Raw genomic sequence first — 14,440 nt, forward strand, 5'->3', positions numbered from 1 at the left:
CTCCCACTGCTGTGCTACTCCCACATTCAAACAGTCAAGCCTAATTTATCTCACATGTATTCTGACAGTGGACGTCAGCTGCACTGACTCATCTCACAGACCTTCAGTCTGAGGAAGAACTCACAGCAGAACAAATCAAAACATTTCTCCTTGCTTTCTGCTTTCTCTACAAAAGGAAACCGTCCACTAACCCATAGAGCTGAAGCACCCCAACAGACATCACTCATATGCTTTTAACTGCACAGCCAGTATGGATAAGTCTTCTGATCATGTCTACCCCGGTCTCCCACCGAGATCTAGAATGACACCCAGGAAGGAGAGGGAGAGCGGAGCCTCTGTGCCTCCCAGAAGTCACAGACAAAGGCCATCGAAGGCAGGACGGGTCCCGGAGGCGTCTTCGGTGAGAAAAGAGAGACAGAAAAAGGAGAAACAGACAGAGACCAATGAGGTGAAGGTGGAGCAGGAGACAGAAGTGAAGGTGAGTTCCACTGTGGTGGACATAGACAGCGTGAGAGAGGAGGAGGTCAAGGAGGACAACCTGGGGCTCCTGGAGGCAGCAGAGCAGGAGGACGGTAAGTCAAAGCATGAAGAAAAGTTTTTCCCAGCTTGTTGTTCTGGAGATATTTAAGATAGTAATGATACAAATAAATATGTTTAATCTGAGTATCTGGTTGGAATTTCTCCATAATAAGTAGTGTGGATCTTTGCAGGTCTGAAGCGCAAAAACCTGGGAGTGTTTGAGTGGATGCTGATGGTCTTCGTCTTTGCTCTGGTTCTGCTCGTCCTCCCCATTTCCATTTGGTTCTGTGTCAAAGTAGGAACTACACCACACCACAGACCTACAAACAAAACTAACACCTCATAATAATCTACATAAAAAAATGCAAGGATTAACAACTGGGCAGATGCGCCAAATTCATGTGATGGAGAAATGAAAGTGTGATAATGTTATCGTTAAAGTTTAGTCTGAGGATTAATGTTGTTTTAACCTTTTTCACTTTGACAGGAAGTAAAATATTTGGACAAATTAGTTAATATCGGGAATTGCAGAAGTCAGCACCTTCACGTCATATATATTTCTTATTTCTAATCCAAGGTGTTTACTACTCACGCAAAAACAATGTATCTATGTACTGTCACATTCTGGCTGTATGTTATTGTACAAAAGCCTTGCATAAAAGCTGGCCTTATTGACACTTGGACCACTAACAGCTGTGGTATTTGAGCAGAACACTGACTGTCTCCCCTTCATATGGACTGACTCATGTCTGTCATTTTGATTGACAGGTAGTGAGGGAGCATGAGAGAGCTGTGATCTTCAGACTGGGTCACCTCCTGCGAGGAAGACCCAGAGGACCAGGTTCTCACCAACTACTGAGTGTTTAATGCAAAACAGTTGATATTTCTGTGGATTTAATTACTGTGCGTTTTGGATGGCTAGTGATCATAAAGTTAAATAATGTAAAGCTTTGACCCCATACAGTCAGTTCTAAAGTTTTTGTCAAAGTCATAATAAAATGAATTATATTATTCAATATATATATATTTAAAATATAAATCTGTCCTGAGATGAAACCCATCTTACTTATATTTTCAGGCCTTCTTTTCTACCTCCCACTCCTTGATGTGTGTCACAAAGTTGATATCCGACTACAAATGCTCAAGGTTCCTCCTCACACGGTAAATAACCACAAACAAACCAAAACTGCAGCGGCGAACCGTGTCTATCACAACTGGACCTTCTGTAGACACACACACACCCCATTTTATTTACATTTTATTAAATTGCATTAAATTGTATTCATATTATTATTATATAATTTTTGTGTTCCAGGGTATTCTCTGAATACCTTGAAGGCCCTGACGGTTCACCACTGAAAAACTGACATATTCACATTAAGCACAACATTTTAAAATAAAGGAAAATGAATTAAATATGGTAATTAATTATGTGTTTTGTATATTAATGTTGCTTTCCCTGAGCATACAGTACATTTGTCAAAGTCGACAAAGAGATCTAACGTATTTTAAATGGTTGGACATTTTATCATCTAGTAACTTTCTCTAATGCGTCTTCCCAGAAGTTCTATCTTTCTCACAATGTTTCTTAACCTTTTAGGATGATGAGTAAATGACGCGGCCCCCTGCTAAACTAATTAAGCAGACAGTGACAAGGCTTTAATTGGATTAGGCTACTTAATCCTCGTATGTCTTTACCCAGGTGGTGACGAAGGATTTGGTGAGGCCGGAGCTGAGCGCAGTGTGTTATTACCAGATAGAGAACGTGGCTCTGTGCAGCACGGCCCTGTCCAGTCTGACCACAGTGCTGCAGACTCTGGTCCAGGCCGTGGTCAGAGACATCCTCGCCCAACACACGTTCAGCCACATCCTGCTGCACAGGAGGAGGATCGGACAGCAGATACAGGCAGCGGTTGACTCTGTTGCTTGCCTCTGGGGCATCAGGGTGGAGAGAGCAGACATGTAAGACTGAAGATACAAAAGATCATGTATTTCTAATTAACCTTCCTCGGCTGCATCTGTCTCAGCTGGGGAATTCCACTGGAAGAAATGAAAAAATCGCAAAGCACATTACTTCATGTGGAAGCAATGACAGTTGGTCTACATTTGACTGTGGGTAGTGAGGTTTTGCTGCGCCTCCTACACTGGGTGACCATTAATGTTGAACACTTGAATATATGAAAATAGGATGATGACCTGTCAGTCCAAAAGATAGGTGTCTTTGAGCACTTGATAAAGCGCTTGATAAATAAAATATATTATTATTAAAACAGAAAGGTTATCAACTGTAAAAATGTATTGTGTGCAAAGTCTTGTTCCTCTGAAAGCTTTGATTTTTCCTGGTAAACAGCAAGGATGAATGTAGTGATTTGTGGTGTACTGTGATCTTCCTGCTGACCAGGCTTGTGTTTGATTTTCTGTCAGAGACGAGCTCAGTTTTCCTGTGGAGTTACAGCAGAGTCTGGCTGCCGAGGCCGAGGCAAAGAGACAACACCAGGTCAGAGTGAGTAACCACTGTATACCAGCTTTTTTAAGTCATATGTTTATTGTTTTATATTATAACATTTGTTAATGTTAATGGATTTTATGGTTCCCACAAAAAACAAATTATCAAAGTTACCTAATGGTAGTATAAAAGACTTCTTATCTCTGTCCAATACCTTGAAACACATTCAATGCAACATGGTTTCAGTTTTCATCTTAAATCATCTTGTAATGTTTTTTCAGCCCAGAGCTTGGCCTTGGTTTAGCCTTCCAACTGATGTTTACCTCGGCCAGAGAGATCATTCTCAGCAGGATTCGTAAAGCTAACATGTTTCCAACAGCAGTATACTTCCCTCCACCAGGTGAAAGCAGCAGAAGGGGAGAGAGATGCCTGGGAGGGGTTCAGGGCTTCCCTCCGTCTGCTCCAACCTGCCCTGGTCCTTCCAATCCCCCCCGATCTCCTCAGCGTGACCCCTGACCTCTCATCCCTACCCCCACCTCCTCCCCCAGCTGTGGAAGGAGAGGGTGGGGCGACAGATACAGACTCGCCAATGATGTGAAAGATTGTTTTGCCATAAAAGCTATTAATGTTGAAATATCGATGGCAATGCGAGCCAATAATTCTTACCTCATGGATGAGTTTCCAGTGGTATTCTTCATTATTTTAAAGAAGGTAACCTTTACAACAAATTATTGTTTGTTTAAGTACAATTTAAAAATATTAGTTTATAATCAATCAATCCTGAGTGCTTTGAGATTTGATTGGTTTACACTGGTGAGCGTGAGTGCTGAAGGGTGTGATAGCATCTAGTGTGAACTGGGTTTGTTTATTAAATTTCACAATTTCCACATATTTATAATAAAAGCTACAGAAAAGTATTACTTTTTTAGATTGTATGTCTGCAGACACTTTATTCTTTTTAAGAAAACAAAACCTATTTTGCCCTTAGTTGGTGTCAAAGACATAACACAAGGTTTAACACAACCACAGCAAACCATTAGATAAATGGTAATATGACGATATTAATGATCATACAACAGCAAGCAGTCTGAATATAGGACAATCTCCTGATACTTGAAATAGCTTTGATGCTAGTGCTGATGAGTGATGCTTTTTGTCTTTTCTTGTATGTGCAACAATCATTTGTAAACTTGTGAGACAGTAAATGTGCTGTTAATATGCACCAAAAGTCATAATACCCTCTGTGGCTTTCCTTTACTGGTTTACATGGATGTGATTTTGATGGAGTGTTAACTCTTGTAATAAACAAAGAAACATAAAACTCTTTAAGTGATTTTTTAAATAGTTCACTAGACATTTACTGGACATACTGTTGTGACATGTCCTGATCTTATTCAAGTCACCGTTTCTTGGTCTTTTTAACGCTGCTTGATGGTTTGGCTTCAGCTGCAGTTTTCTTTGGAGGAGCTGGGGTTTTTACTGGTATTGGAGTAGGTGGTGGTGTTTTCTTTTTCTCTGCAACACAATCAAAGACCGTTACCACCTTTTGAGATTAAACACTGTGTTACTAAATCTCAGACAGAAAATCCTTCATTTTGATTTACAGAATGTCCAATTACAAGTTAAATGTGTTTGTTTAGTCGGTACCTTCTGTACTTGTTGGCTCCAGACTGGGCCGGCCCTGCAGTTGTCTCTCCAGGTGCTTAGTCTTCTCCAGCGCTGCCTGCAGGGCTTCCTCAGCCTTCAGGGCTCGCTGCTCTGCACTCTGGACCCTCAGCTCTGAATCCCTTACAAACACATGGAGAGAAACATAACCTGGTTGTCTTGCAGACATTCACAAGTCAATAGAGGTCCTTTCTATTTCTGAACAACCACTGAAACCTAGGTGAATAAACTTGTTTCCACAATGCTTAAAGGTGGGGTAGGTAATTTCGGAGAAACCAGCTCAAGTGCGTAGAATTTGAAAATACACAACCGGAGAAAATCTGCCACTTCCTTACAGAGCCCCTCCTCCAACACACACCGCGCACATGACCAATGACGGCACGAGATAAGTTTGTGCACAGATGGAAGGCTGACAGGCAGGTCGGCCATCCAGTTATTTTAGCCGGGCCGGCTAAAATGATTGGTCGTGCTTTTTACAGTACTACGGCTTCCACAGATGACATTTCTTTATGGATTTGTTGTCAAAGCACTTAAGATATTCATTGCTATCGGGATGTTAAGAGCATTCCATGGGATATAACAAAAAGTGTATCTCGAGCCGGTTTCTCAAACTTACCTACCCCACCTTTAAATATTTCAGAACTAAACAGCAAATCGGACATATTTATTCCCTTGTTGTCCTTACGATTGGCTTTTGTCTAATTAACTCCAAGTCTGCAAAATCTCTTTTGACTCATTATGAGAGGCAATACAAAAGCATGTTTGTTAAGCCATGTTGGGAAATGCTGCTCATTCTAATGTCATAGTTTTTCCTTTTAAACAATAAAGAAACATTAAATTCTGTATGACTCAAAAGTCAGCGAGTGTTTAAAACAAAACGTGGACAAATTGTATATTTATTGATATAGTCATTGTCCCTTTTTTGGGGCAGCCATGAAGAAAACATTGACTATGTGGGATATCATAAAAATAGAAATAAACACATTTCCCCTCAAATACATGTGTTCGATTCAACTATAAGAAAGTGAACTTACTGTATTTCCTGCTGCAGTAATCCCACTGTGGTCAGATCACTAAAAGCTTTCTTGGATTCATCTGTTGTTGGAGACACAACCAACTCAGTCTGACAGACAGAGACAGACAGACGGATGTCAGAGAGACACAAATGTAGATTGTTCACTTCTGTAATGAAAAAGGCATTCCACTAACATTGAATACTGTGTGATTAAATTCACTGACCTCATTCAGCTGGACACTGCTCTCTCCCAGCTTTCTTTGTGTAATGTTTCCATCATAGTTTATCAGTTTCACCACTGGGCTCTCACACACCGTTAGCTCCCCCTGCAGGACAACAACAACATTGCTAATTTCTAACAAGTAGGTCCAATACAACTGTACAATAAATGTGAAGTTGTATTTTTTAAATGAGGCACATTAATACAAATTCATACATTCATCGAGAGTTTATTCAATTGTTTTAGACTGTTCTTTCTTCAACAAAACATCCACTTAAAATACTCAAAATGCACCATACATTTATAATTTCCCTGTTCCATACAAACCCTGGGTCCTCTTTCTCTAAATCACATTTTTTTCTTTAAAATGTCACTCATGTGCAGTCTAGCCATCTTAATACTCTTTATGGAAACTATATGAACACCTGACAAACCTCTTGTTGTTCATCCTGTCCTTCAGCAGTGCACTACGGAGACACAAGAATACCCTCACTGCCATCATTATCAACATGACACATCATGATTTTGTAACCTTATATGCTTCACATTATCATAATAAGAAATCACAATATATGGTACACAATAAATAGTGCTCTAAAAATCTAATGATAAATGACTGCCAGTGGTGAACCTACATAATAGTTATTCCACACAATCTCAACAGCTGTTAATGTGACCATTCTGGGTTCTACCTCAGTTTCATCTTCGACCTCTGCTGTAGCCTCTGCTGAAACATCTTGGTTCACCTGCACGCACACACACAACACACACACACACACACACCACACACACACAACACACACACACACACCACACACACAAACACACACACACACACACACACACACACACACACACACACACACACACACACACACACACACACACACACACACACACACACACACACACACACACACACACACACACACACACACACACACACACACACACACACACACACACACACACACACACACACACACCACACACACACACACACACACACACACACACACACACACACACACACACACACACACACACACACACACACACACACGCTTTAAATCCAGTCAAATCTGATAATTGATCAATAGAATCTTTCCTCTGCACCTACTTCACTGCAGTATCAGAATTATTGTCAGTCACCTGACACCATGCTTTCAAGTTATTTCTCCAATAATAAAAAGATGACCTACTCTATACAACAATCAAAAACTGCCACATTAATTTTCAATAATTCATCACAACAACGTAGGTCTATTCCTGTGGGTTGTATTTAACTGACTCCTCACCAGACTCTCGGTGCTGTCAGCTGGAGAGAGCGGGACATTGCTGCTGGAGGCGGGGTCAGCCTGTCGGACCGGAAGCTCCACAGGACCGCCTGTCAATCTTGAGAGCAGGGTTTTGCAGGTCTCCACCCAATCAGTGCACTCCCTCTGAGGCAGACACGACAACACACACACACATTACAGAAGTACATTTTCTCAGTATGGCTCCCTCTTCTGGAGTTTTATAATGTTTGAACACAAAATGTGTAAAAAAAACAAACAGCTGCTGTTCAGTTTTTAATGGAAAAAAGATTGCATTCTTGATTTCTGTAATTTGTCACCCTGAGGCAGTAAATAATTGTGAAATATAAAAACACAAAGTTCTTATATTGCCATTTTTTCTTTCTTTCTGTAACATAACTTATTTTACCTGCAGCTTTCTGCACTCGCTCATCTCATTTTCACCGTCAACTCTATATGGTTTCTGCAGAGTCTGTTCCTCCAGAATCAGCTTGCAGGAGCTAGAGTACCAAAAAAAAGATTTCCTAATGAGAAATCCTGGAGAAAATCCAACATTAATAATACTTTGAATAGCTTTATAGCATTGACCCTTTAGGTAACACTTCTCTGAAGTAAAATTCTGTTTAACACTTGTGCAAGAAGGTAAAGTTTACATTAATACTGAGCACTTATTGTTAATACTTATTGTACCTGCTGATATATGCAGAAGAAACGTCTAGTTTCTCAGCCAGCGTCTTGGCATCCTCTACCAGTGTCTGTAGTGAGATGGTTGTAATGTAATGATTTTCCTGTTCTTGGCTGTGGCCCTCGCTGTGGTCAGGTACCGTGAGGAGCATGAAATCCAACATCCAGCGGGTCTGAGCCATGTGAATAGAATGAACCTATTGGGAGGGGAAACACTAAAACTCAAGAGAAGCACCTTGTATCATACAGCAAACAAACTCATTCATCAAATACCTCTTAATGTAGTCTATCTAGTACTTTTGGCCATCTAAATGAGTAGCTGAGAAACCACATTTTAAGCTTTTGTTGGTTTGGATATTTGCGTGTTTAATATGAGAGTATCATATTCATGGAGCTGATGGAAATGCATGTATGTGATATTGATAGTGTTGACAAAATGTGGTTTATACTGACCTCTTCACTGATTCTGTGGTTCTCAGCCTCAGCGAAGTTGGACACGCTGATTATGAACTCCTTTACTTTGTCTAAAACATTGTCTGTCTCTGTACTGTTTGAAAGAAACAAACACAGGACACGGACACAGACACACACACCACACACACACATAGAAGAAAAGCAAATATCAGAACTCCATATCCAAAATGCTTGAAGTCTTAATTTCTTTCTATCTGCTCTAAAGACATTTGATTAAAAAATGTTTACAGAATACCAAGTTTCTTGTGGTAAAGAACAAACTAAAGTTTTATGATAGTAATACATGAACAAACTTTTCTATAAAATGGTAAAAAAAAATGCATCTGCCTCTTAATGAAATCCATAGTTTGGACCAAACTTACTATATGTCCGGCTCGTTTTTGTCCTTTTCGTTCTCTGTCTGTATAATGAGGACGTTTTGAAATATCTTTTGGGTCAAACTCTGCCAACTTCGCAGTGAACTTTCCAGCTTCTGCCAATCAGAGGCAGACATCATTTCTGACCGGCCAATCAGGACACCAAGTTTGGAAATCTGGGACTCCATAAACCCGAGCAGTGTCATCATCTGTCCATGGATCCCTGAAACAGTGTTGCTGTAATCAGTTTCCAAACATTGAGTCCATTTCTAAAAGGACTATACCACAATAAGACTCATTAATACATTACAAAAAAAGAGACAGATGGAATAAAGTATCCGTGACTATCGCTGTTCAGAGCACACATTGTGACACTTCCCAGGGTCCTGCATATGCAGCTGTCAGCAGTACAGATATTTCAAATTTAGCCAAACAAAAACTAAAGCAGTCTAAAAAATCCAGTTTCTATCTCAATTAATATTTTTAAGATATGTGTCTAACTCTCAGCCCTCACCACTCTCTCCACTGACTCGACTGTCCAGCTGTTTGAGGAGCTCTGACAGGACCCTGTCAAGCTCTCTTAGGGCCTGTTGGCCTTCACTGGGTTCCCCATCAGGAGAAAGGTGTCTTCTGAGCAGCTCAAGGCTCATAGTCAGCCATCTTTCCTGCACACTGCCAAGCTCTCCCAGTGTCTGCTGGCAGCAGAGCAGCTTCTCACCTTGGTAGTGGTCACACTGGAGAGACAACAGCTGCAGAGAAACAGAAAACACAGGAGTATTTTACGACAACAAAAACATACATATATATTACATTGTAATACTGTATGATCATAATTTCAACACAGCCAAAATGGCAACCAACTGTTTACCCTTTACAAAACATACACCACCTTTTCCTGGTCGAAAGACTATTTGAATACCAAGCCAATTGTTTAACACATCAGTTAAAATCAATGAACATGATAAAAAATGTCAGACAGAGGAAGTAAGTGTAAATGTACAATTGCCCACTGCTTCACATCAGCATGAATCTTTTCCAATGAAGCTTTTTCATATTGCAGGTCAGGGAACCTTGAAAGAGAAAAAAAGAGTAAATCAGAATGCATATCAATCTCCTCCTCCAATAATTGCTGTCAGTGGCTTTGCTGATAAAATAACAATAATAATAAATGTTTTCCAGAAAATCCTTATTTCTTAACAGGTGGGGTATGATCTCTGCTTGTCCTTACTTGTTCTTTGTGGCGCAGGAGTCCAGACACTTAGCAATGCCTTGCTGGATGGCACTGATCTGTTCACACTGAGCATGCTCAGTGTTCTTCAGCTGGGACATAAACACAGTGAGCTGCTCTTTCCAGTAGTCACTGAGCTTCATTATGGCATTCATGTCCTCTGTGTCCTACAGAGGGATGGTCACCAATATAATCAGAGTGTAATTGAAACACCAGGGATATTTCTGATGAGTCATCAGGGCCACTAGGTGTTTTGCCATGTGTTAAGAAATAGGAAGTGCATTGTTACCTTCAAAGCAATGCTGAGGCTGCAGTGCTCTGCCGTCTTAAACCAACTCTGCTCCATGATATGCAGCTGACTGACCAGCTGCAGCTTCTTCACACTGATCACCTGAAGAGCACAGAACAAATGAATCCTTAACATCCATAAATTGTAGTGAGCAGCATAAGGGCCATATGTGAATATAAAATGAGAGTCCAATAATGATTATATTGCTTGTGATTCTGCAAACAAAGTCAGTTAACCTATTTTCTAATCAGCATAAAAGTACATGAGTCCAATTAAAATAAAAACTAGATCATGGCTCACACACCTCGAGGGCCAGGCAGAATGTGATCTGGCTCCAGCAGTCCCTCTCCTCCGTCATCTGGAGCAGCTGAGCCTCCAGGCGACCCCTCTGCAGGTCGTACAGCTCATGGTAACCCTGGACCACACTGAGAAGGGCACATGGACCATTTAAAAGGTCTGGTATCTTAGACATGTATGAGTATTGAGTAATGCTTCTGTAGTATTTCTATTTACTGTAGTGTTTTGCTTTTTTTTTAACAACGCCCAAATGACTGTTGCGTGAATATAATCACATATTTTATTAGAAAAATAAGCAGAATTTTGGAATGCATCAACGTGAAGAAAAAGTGTCTTTGACTGAATGAACACCAGTTCAGTGGGACTAACTCTGAGTTGATATTAGTCTGCTCAAGCGCTCCAGCCAGCTGTTGGTGAGCACACTCTGCCTGCTGGGAAACGGAGTCATCATGGTCTCTGATTCTAGACAGTTCCCTGTGAAGAAATTGCACATCCATAAACATAAACATGTGCCCTAAAACATATCTTATTTTTCATTTTATTATTTATTTTGTAAAATAATCACTCTATGTTCCCAGCAAAGAGTTATTTAAATCATCATGGCCCTGCAGGCCTACGTACGCGTTGAGCTGCTGGATGGATCTCTTGATGCGGTGGATTTCTTCAGTGAGCCGGCGGTCCAGAGCCCGCTGTGCCACGGCCTCAGTGTGCAGAGCCTTCAGACGACTGGGGATTCGCTGGAGCAGCGTCTGGTAGCGCTGTCTGGACACAAAAACAAAAGAGCTGCTGGGAAAAAGGCTTCCTAGGGTCATAGAAAATATTTTCTGAAAATGTGAAATTTCTCAAAATATGTTTTGAGTTGTGATAACATGGGGATAATACATTTGCAGATTTGTGTTTCATCTTTTGATTCCTTATTTACATCCATATTTCTATAGTATGATTTTAAGGCTCATATAGTTACCATTTATTAATCTTTATTAATATGATGCTTACCTGAGTTTTGCTAGCAGCTGTCCTCTCTCAGCACAGCCCACGCTGACCTGCCTTATCAGTTCATGGAAAACAATGTTGTAGATGTTCTGCTCAACCTGCACCAGCTCCAGCAAACCCTCCATCTGCAGACATATCATTGCACTGTTTCCAATATTTATAGGTGGATATTATTCTAGAAGAATCTCCAAGTACATTCATTTTCCATATAAACTTTTAACAAAATGAAAACACAACAACATAAATGCACAGAACTAGTGTCAGCAGACTGTGTACTCTCTGCTTGTCCGTCTGCCTACCTGTGAGAGCTCTGTCAGCTCCTCACTCTGCTGATCCACTCCTGCCTTCTCCAGCATGTCATCCATCATCCGCGTCAGCTGGACCACTTCCAGTCTGCCGCTGGGCCTCCTGGATACACCCAACACACACACACACATATCTTGTTTTTTGCCAGCAATATTCCTACTTAAAGGTAAGCAGTACTATAACTTACCTACTATTAAGCTGTACCATAACTTACTCCTCAAATTGCGTGGTGATTACTACTTCACTAAAGCTAATCTGTAAAGGGAACTCACAGTGAAGGGAAGACCCGCAGCTTCTGCTCATCATCCTGCAGCTGTACTGTGAACGCACTGAGGAAGAGAAGCAAAGATGAGATGAAAGAAAATATTAATTAATATAATAACAAGAGGATTTTACAATGAACATGAATGAAGTGGTAGGACATCGTAAAGGAGACTCACTCCTCAAAGAACTCCAGGCTCCGAAGCCCTTTGTTTTTCACAATGTGATATTCTTCTGGGATCACACTTTCTGAGACACTGTAGTTCTGAAAGACAGTGACCATTATTATAACCTAAAACTGTAGAGTGTATAAATGAATTGTAATAATTGTGAATTTAAAATCAGTACTATTATTGTAAATCAGAGAATTTTAGATATATACTGCTACATAATATGGAACATTTGTAAAGTTCTCTCTAAACTTTAAAACAAAAATTTGAATCTGCATGGTATCTGAAATACTTAATAAACAATGGAGTAACAAGGAAGTATTGTGGTAGTTAATTTGGGCTTTTTTTGTGTATTTATCACTTCTGGTTGATGTTGTTATGTTGTATAGCACTGCTTGTAATTGTGTAAAACTATATTAATCTATACATGTTATACTAGGGATGATAAATTGAAAAGGGAAATTAAGTCACATTCTCAGGTCCTTTGGTCCTTGCCAAAAAGTGTAAAAATGACAGAAAGTAGAAATACTGTAGGTCAGCTGAGGTAACTGACCTGTGTGTCTCCATTGGCACTCCTCTCTGTCAGGGGTGGCAGGGGTGTTGTCTTCCTATGGGCTACCATAGCATCACACAGGAAGGAAATATCCCTGTATGAATACAATAAAAAAATTGTTTTACAAACAGGCCAAATGTGAGACTTTCTGAGACACCTACTATTGCCCTGATTCTATATAGATTACTTATTTACCTCATTTAAAATAACTAACTTCAGATATAACATAACATTAACTTGACTTTGCTAAGTGTCCAGTTATGTAAAGCCAAGCTACGTTTGTATTATCACCTAAGTTAGTCTCGAGACTAAATATACATAAATATGTTGCTTTCATTAATAAATAAACAGTTAACACTTAACATGTTTTTACTAGATGACAAAACACCACAGACATTTATTTAAATTAGATATTTGGGGGGACTTCTAGTTGCAACAACCAACGTAATGTTTGTGGTTAGTAAGTGTGGTTAGTTAATATGTGTGGTTTCGTGTAGCTGACCTGCCGGCTCCAGTGAGTGATGTTGGCTGTTCCAGAAAGAATTTGTATTTCTTGCGTCCCAGCGGGTGATGCCAGACTGCATCTGGTCGTCTGATTCCACAGCCCTGTATACAAGGTCATCTTAGATGTGAACTGCCAGATTAAAAAACTCCCTCTTAGATATAAATCGGGGTTGAATACCTTGCAGTGGCGATTGTGCGCAGTGTGCCCCAGCGTGCTCCTGCTGCAGACCGTGGAGGTGAGGCTGACCAGCAGCTCATCTGGGATGATGTGGTTGTCAACGGGAGGTGGTTGTGTCTTCCTTCTCTCTGCTGGGAGTTGAAAATTCAGTTCACAGCAACTCAGACAAACCAGTAGGTGAATAACCTAGAGTCTGACCTTGGTGTGAGGGGATGGTAAAGTGAATGCAATAACAAATAAACACATAGCTAGCAGTGAGAACTGAATCATCAATGCAAAAGTGTGTTTGCTGTTGTTGACTGCAGTTGTAGAATGTAACTCAGAACATTGACACATCTATGTACCAATTATAAGGTACTTATCTTTTCCTGGAAATTATTGTACATTTTAACATGAATAGGCCTACATTTACTTTTGATACTTAAAGTAGGCTACATTTTGCTCATTTGCATCCTACTTTTACCTTAGTAAAGTTTAAAATGTGGGTGTTTATTTTTGTGAGTATTTTTACAGTGCAGTAGGACACTTTACTAAAAGTTTTGAATACTTAGTACGTAGTGCATGTGTGAGGTGATGTGAGTCAGTATGAGGTAATGATTCCTAGCTTAAGCTAATGTTTGTTTGTTTGTTTGTTTATCGCTAACGTCACCTGTGCTGTCCAGCGGCTGCACCTGCCTCGATGACCCCGGCGCTGAGCTGGCTCTCATGGACGCAGACATCCTGAAATCACCGTGGAGATGTTACAAAGAGGTTTTTGACAAAGCCATGAAGACGAAAACGTAGCATTATTTTCCAAAAAAGGGAGGAAATCGTCCTACTCTCTCCCCTGAGGTTCAACTTCCTGGTCGCGTTGCCATGGGAACGTCCACCGCTATCCGGGGGACACAGAAGCTCGTTCATATTTAATTTATGTTTAGGAGAAAAACATTGTTTTGTAACGCGTTCTTTAATGGAAAATCGAATTAAATCACCAACATGTTTTGAAAA

General features: G+C 40.3%; 2 protein-coding genes across 2 annotated transcripts; one reads left to right on the top strand and one right to left on the bottom strand.

Moving 5' to 3' along the window:
- Nucleotides 1–250: 250 nt before the first annotated feature.
- nphs2 (NPHS2 stomatin family member, podocin) lies at nt 251–3,563 on the top strand. Its single transcript, XM_034147954.1, has 7 exons — nt 251–572; nt 711–814; nt 1,288–1,360; nt 1,598–1,680; nt 2,222–2,481; nt 2,944–3,022; nt 3,366–3,563. The coding sequence occupies exons 1-7, from the start codon at nt 251–253 to the stop codon at nt 3,561–3,563; spliced, it is 1,119 nt and encodes a 372-aa protein (XP_034003845.1).
- Nucleotides 3,564–3,819: 256 nt separating this feature from the next.
- On the bottom strand, nt 3,820–14,267 carry axdnd1 (axonemal dynein light chain domain containing 1). The gene is made up of 26 exons (XM_034146118.1): nt 14,103–14,267; nt 13,454–13,584; nt 13,274–13,377; nt 12,772–12,865; nt 12,228–12,313; nt 12,060–12,116; nt 11,781–11,889; nt 11,485–11,606; nt 11,110–11,250; nt 10,858–10,962; nt 10,496–10,616; nt 10,192–10,293; nt 9,903–10,069; nt 9,675–9,744; nt 9,189–9,423; nt 8,681–8,897; nt 8,298–8,391; nt 7,851–8,041; nt 7,570–7,660; nt 7,164–7,307; nt 6,543–6,611; nt 6,300–6,332; nt 5,870–5,971; nt 5,665–5,753; nt 4,613–4,752; nt 3,820–4,480 (listed from the first exon to the last, which is right to left on the bottom strand). The coding sequence occupies exons 1-26, from the start codon at nt 14,170–14,172 to the stop codon at nt 4,365–4,367; spliced, it is 3,000 nt and encodes a 999-aa protein (XP_034002009.1). The 5' UTR covers nt 14,173–14,267; the 3' UTR covers nt 3,820–4,364.
- Nucleotides 14,268–14,440: the final 173 nt, after the last annotated feature.

The sequence above is a fragment of the Trematomus bernacchii genome, unplaced genomic scaffold (assembly GCF_902827165.1).
Source record: "Trematomus bernacchii unplaced genomic scaffold, fTreBer1.1, whole genome shotgun sequence".
NCBI lineage: Eukaryota > Metazoa > Chordata > Actinopteri > Perciformes > Nototheniidae > Trematomus > Trematomus bernacchii.

Coding starts and splice junctions, on each gene's coding strand:
- nphs2 (XM_034147954.1), top strand. CDS start 251: ATGGATAAGTCTTCTGATCATGTCTACCCCGGTCTCCCACCGAGATCT. Junction 573..710: donor GGCAGCAGAGCAGGAGGACG/GTAAGTCAAAGC, acceptor GGATCTTTGCAG/GTCTGAAGCGCAAAAACCTG. Junction 1,361..1,597: donor AGGAAGACCCAGAGGACCAG/GTTCTCACCAAC, acceptor TTATATTTTCAG/GCCTTCTTTTCTACCTCCCA.
- axdnd1 (XM_034146118.1), bottom strand. CDS start 14,172: ATGTCTGCGTCCATGAGAGCCAGCTCAGCGCCGGGGTCATCGAGGCAG. Junction 9,745..9,902: donor TCCTGCGCCACAAAGAACAA/GTAAGGACAAGC, acceptor TTCTCTTTCAAG/GTTCCCTGACCTGCAATATG. Junction 7,661..7,850: donor TCTTCTGCATATATCAGCAG/GTACAATAAGTA, acceptor TTGGTACTCTAG/CTCCTGCAAGCTGATTCTGG.